Raw genomic sequence first — 5,161 nt, 5'->3', positions numbered from 1 at the left:
TCCCAGCTGGCAGAGGACCAAGGCCTTAGTCCAGCCCAGGGGCTCTGCAGGAGAGTGTACAAGTGGAAAGAGAGCAGGTCAGCAAAGGCCCAGTGCTGGTGCTCCCTGGCAGTGCTGCTGTGCTGGGACTCTTTGCCCTTCTCTGCACACATGGAACTGTACAGTAGGTGCCTGAAAGTCTCAAAGGAAAAATCCAATGATCTCCAATAACCTCCTCAGACACACAAGGCTACTGCAAGAGAGTTTATTTTGTTTAAATATAAAGATAGCACAATTACTCAATTAAAGATTGAAAGAGTTAAATTAAAAAAAGAGACAGTGATTTAGATGAGAGGATGAATAACAAAATTTCATTGAGAACAACCTTAGGAAAAAAACCAAACAACTGACCACCAAGAAAAACCTGGGGAGGCAACTGAGCCTGTCATGAGTTTTATTGTGAACACTGTACAGAAGAAAACTGGGAGGTTCTTGCTGCTGAAAAGCCTCCAGTCATCATTTTCCTCACAGCATCCTTGAGCTCCTGGTTCCTCAGGCTGTAGATGAGGGGGTTCAGTGCTGAAGGAATCACTGCGTAAAGAATTGACACCACCAGGTCCAGGGATGTGGAAGAGATGGTGGGAGGCTTCAGGTAGGCAAACAAGGCAGTGCTGAGGAACAGGGAGACCACGGCCAGGTGAGGGAGGCACGTGGAAAAGGCTTTGTGCCGTCCCTGCTCAGAGGGGATCCTCAGCACAGCCCTGAAGATCTGCACATATGAGAAAACCATGAAAATGAAACAGCCAAAACCTAAACAGACACTAACCACAATGAGCCCAAGTTCCCTGAGGTAGGAATGTGAGCAGGAGAGCTTGAGGATCTGAGGGATTTCACAGAAGAACTGGCCCAGGACATTGCCCTGGCACAGGGGCAGGGAAAATGTATTGGCTGTGTGCAGCAGAGCATTGAGAAAGCCACTGGCCCAGGCAGCTGCTGCCATGTGGGCACAAGCTCTGCTGCCCAGGAGGGTCCCGTAGTGCAGGGGTTTGCAGATGGCAACGTAGCGGTCATAGCACATGATGGTGAGGAGGGAAAATTCTGTTGTAATGAACAACATAAAAGAAAAGACCTGCGCAGCACATCCCATGTAGGAGATGGTTGTGGTGTCCCAGAGGGAGTTGTGCATGGCTTTGGGGACAGTGGTGCAGATGCAGCCCAGGTCTGTGAGGGACAGGTTGAGCAGGAAGAAGTGCATGGGGGTGTGCAGGTGGTGGTCGCAGGCTACGGCGCTGATGATGAGGCCGTTGCCCAGGAGGGCAGCCAGGGAGATGCCCAGGAAGAGCCACAAGTGCAGGAGCTGCAGCTGCCGCGTGTCTGCCAATGGCAGGAGGAGGAACTGGCTGATGGAGCTGTTGTTGGGCATCTGCTGCCTCTGGAGGTGGGGCACTGTCCAAGAAGGGAATAACAGTGACAAATCAGATGAGATATTTCTGAGAATAATCACAGCCATATCCCAATACCCCTTTCCCTTCTGCTCACGCTCCCCACTTTTCCTTTTTCAGGAAACTTTGCTTCATATCCATGGCTGGAGCCCAGCTTTGTGCTCACTACATTTCCCATGAGGAGCAGCCCCTCTGCCCACTGGCTGTGAGGGTCAGCCCTGCTCTGCTCCAGGGGGGTCATGGCCATGGTGGGGACTGAGCCCATCCTGGTGTTCAGCTGTGTCAGATGAAACTGCTCCTAAAGCAAAAGTTCTCATGGGCATCTGCACTCCCAGTTTTGAGAAGATTTCAGGATTCCAGAAGGCAGTTTCAGAGGCTTGGGTGTTTTGTTTCTGACTCTCCTCATCTTCCCTGTGGAGTTTTCCTGGATGGCAGAACCCCTCAGCATTTGTGCTGCCCTGAGGAAGAGCATAGCAGGGCTTCCTGAACAGGACAATGTCTGTGGCTTAATGCAGAGTGAGGGGAGCTGCTCTCTCCCTCTGCCTTCTTCCAGCTGCCCTGGACTTGGACCTTCCTCAGACAGAGTGATCACACTCCCAGTTTTGTCTGAAATTCCACTAGACACTGTTGAGAGCAGAGAGATCCATCACAGACCACTCAATGTCTCATCCTGGCTCAAGGTCTCAAGGACACACATGGCTCATCCCACCAACCCAGCAGCATTTCCTGGGATGGGCACAGCATCTCTGCCCCTCTGCACTGGGGATTTCAGATAACACAATTGTGCTATGAAGGTGATTTGCATTCTTGAGGGCCGCTCCCAGCTTGGAAGGAAATCTCAGAGAAGAGCCAAGTGTCCTGACAATGGGGTTTGATTCTGGGAAACACACCTCATTCTCCAGGCACACAGAATTCACTACTGACAGCCCCACAGGTCAGAGGAAAATTGGAATGTCTCATTCCCAGGCACCCACCTGCCTGAGGGGGATCACAGGATCAGTGATTGACTCTGTAGCTTGAACTCCCATTCCCAGTGAGCCTGACTGAGAGAAGGAGGAAACAACCCCAGCAACATGAGCAAGTTGAGGAAAAAGGAAATGCACACTGAGGGTCCGGCTGGGAGAAGCCAGGGCAGAACTAGGTGGGCACTCAGGGCAGTGTCACCCTGAGCCAGCTGTGCCACCTCCCAGACACCAGCAATGCCAGGTAGTTCTCAGCCCCTGTTCAGCTCCTCAGTGTTCCCTCTGCAACACAAACCACCAGGCATGTGGCTTGAAAGCCTGATAGAAATCCCTCCTTTCACCTTGTCCTTGAAGTATCCCCTGGAAAATATCCCAGAGTGCTCTGGTTCTGTAAGCAATCCTCACCTATGAAACTCTCACTTGATAGCTGAACAAACCTGCCCTGCCCTGCTCTGCCCTGTCAGGGTTTGCTCTTTCCACACACAGCCTCTCCCCCAGCACTGAGGGAGTTCCCCAGACCAGCTGAGAGCTGCCCCTGGCAGGGGGCAGAGCTCCTGCCCTGGCACAGCACCCTGGGGTGCAGGACCCTGCTCTGCAGGACAGTTTGGGGCAGCCTGGATGCCACAGACAGGGTTCAAACCCTACAGCCATCCCTGGGAGGAGGGAACCCTGCTGGGATGTCCCTAGGATGGTGCAGCAGAGAGTCCCTGCTTTGCAGCACATCCTCCTCTTCAGCACCAGAGAAACTGTGATATCCCACATTAGAGACCCCCCAGGCTGTGGGATGTGCCAGCGTTGGGAGATCTTCCCACAGACTGCACATACATTGTCCTTCATGCAGACTTACCTTCTGAAAGCCTGGAAAGATTCCTCTTCTGTGGATCTTCCTCTCAACTTTCCTCACACCCCAGACTGTGTGTAACCTCTCTCTGCGCTGCTTTTCTGCCCTCGGTGTGTGCAGGCAGTGCCCTGAGCCCTGCTGGGCTGTGCACAGGAGCTGCTCCTGGGCAGAGCTGTCTCTCTGCAGCGCTGCCCGCTTGCCAGGTGCTCCCTGTGTGCCAGGAGCCCAGCCCAGCTCAGCAGCACAGCAACAGCCCAGGGCATTTAATGGCCCTCTGGGGGGATTGGTGCAGAGTCCCTGAACATCAGACCCTGAGGAAAGTTGCAGGACCCTCTTGAGAAAGCAAAGTCAGAATCAAACTTTAAGGTTTCTTTTGTTGTTAATGGGTCCCTCTGAGGGACATAACTGAGAAAGTGTCCCCAGATTCCAGTTAGAAAACAAAGAGACAATGATGACAAATATGGACTAGGAAAGAAAGGTCACTCTGATGCTGAGGAAAGTAAGAAACATTTCATTAACCCAAAGGTCACAACCATGACCCTCAGACTCTGGGAAGGGAGATCCTCTCCCTCCCTCATTGCTCTGAGCTCTTCCTGGGGCACTGGGATGTGGGATGTGCAATGCCAAGGGCAGCACAATGGGGTGGCACCTCCCAGGCTGCTGAGCAGGGACAAGGAGGCAATGAGGCCCCAGGGCTGCAAGGCTCACTTGTCTCCTCATGCCATCAGGGGCACACACAGCAGCCATGGCCAAAGGCCTGCACAACTTGGCTCTCCTGGGGCCTTTCAGCTTCTGTACATCCCTGTCTCCTCTCCAGCCCAGGCTGTCCTACGGTGTCCATGCCCTGCCCCTTTCCCTGCAGGCTGTCGGCATCCCCCGGCTGCCTCACCTCGCTGGCCCCTTCCTGCACTGACATCTCTCCCTCCTCCCTGGCTCTGCCTTGGCACACAAAGCCTTGGGCTGATCCAGACTCTTTCTGGGCGATGCTTTGTATCAGAGCACTTGTCTTGAAGAGAAATTTCTTTCTTCACATATCCAGTCTGGACCTTCCCAGATGCCATTGGTGACATTATTTCTTTCTCATTCTATTTCTGACTACAAAAAGAAAAGCTCCACCATCTCTCACACCACCACTGGGACACTGTGGAACCTCATGGAATGAACAGCCCAGTGTGACACTGCAGAGTCTTATTGATACAATGGATTCATTGTCACGCTGTGGAACCTCATGAAATCAAGGGGTCATTTCAGGAATTATAGAGGGGTGATTGAATCACTTTTCCTCACAGGTTTTAATGATGGCAAATCAGATCCACTTATATAAATTGCATTATATATTATGATAAATGAGCAGACAGAACAGTAGACAAGTGAACAGATATTTTCTTAAATATTTAATACACTGGAAAAGCTAAAGCCTCCTAGTAGAGTATATTATAGCATAAAATAGTGCAGTGCACTGTATCAAAACAATTATTTTAATGCAGTTGATCAAAAGCAGCAAAAAGAAACAATCATTAAAAAGGGACTGATGTAACTCTCACACAACTAAAGAAGGCAGATCTCTCTCCTTCCCTTAACCCCTGGGCAGTGACCATGAAGAGCCATCCCTGCTTCATGGGAGAAGCTCCACATGCTTCAAGGCAGTCTGTGGAAGGATCTGCCATATGGAAGTTGGACTGAGCTTTTATAGTTACACTGTCAGGGATTGCTGGTCACATGTTTCCTGGCCAGTGAGCAGCTTCTCTGTCCAATGGTGCTTCAAAAAGCAGGATGGGCATTTGCAGTTTAGTGAACCAGGCTGGTTTTAGCAGAATTCAACACCAAAACAGCCCCTTGGTGCCAGCAGTAACTCAGCCCAGAGAGCCTGCATTGTTTGCATTCTCTGAGTGGACTCTGGGCCTGATCAGGGCAGAACATCCTGTCATGGTCCATAA

At 51.4% G+C, this 5,161-nt stretch overlaps 1 protein-coding gene across 1 annotated transcript; it reads right to left on the bottom strand.

Annotated features, from left to right (window-relative positions):
- Window positions 1–433: 433 nt before the first annotated feature.
- Window positions 434–1,402, bottom strand: LOC139674662 (olfactory receptor 14C36-like). The gene has a single exon (XM_071561268.1). It carries the CDS (start codon window positions 1,400–1,402, stop codon window positions 434–436), a length of 969 nt encoding a protein of 322 aa, XP_071417369.1.
- Window positions 1,403–5,161: the final 3,759 nt, after the last annotated feature.

This window comes from Pithys albifrons, chromosome 7, assembly GCF_047495875.1.
Source record: "Pithys albifrons albifrons isolate INPA30051 chromosome 7, PitAlb_v1, whole genome shotgun sequence".
In the NCBI taxonomy this organism is placed as follows: domain Eukaryota; kingdom Metazoa; phylum Chordata; class Aves; order Passeriformes; family Thamnophilidae; genus Pithys; species Pithys albifrons.
The sequence above is the reverse complement of the archived record's forward strand: the minus strand, read 5'-3'. Positions and strand labels throughout refer to the sequence as shown.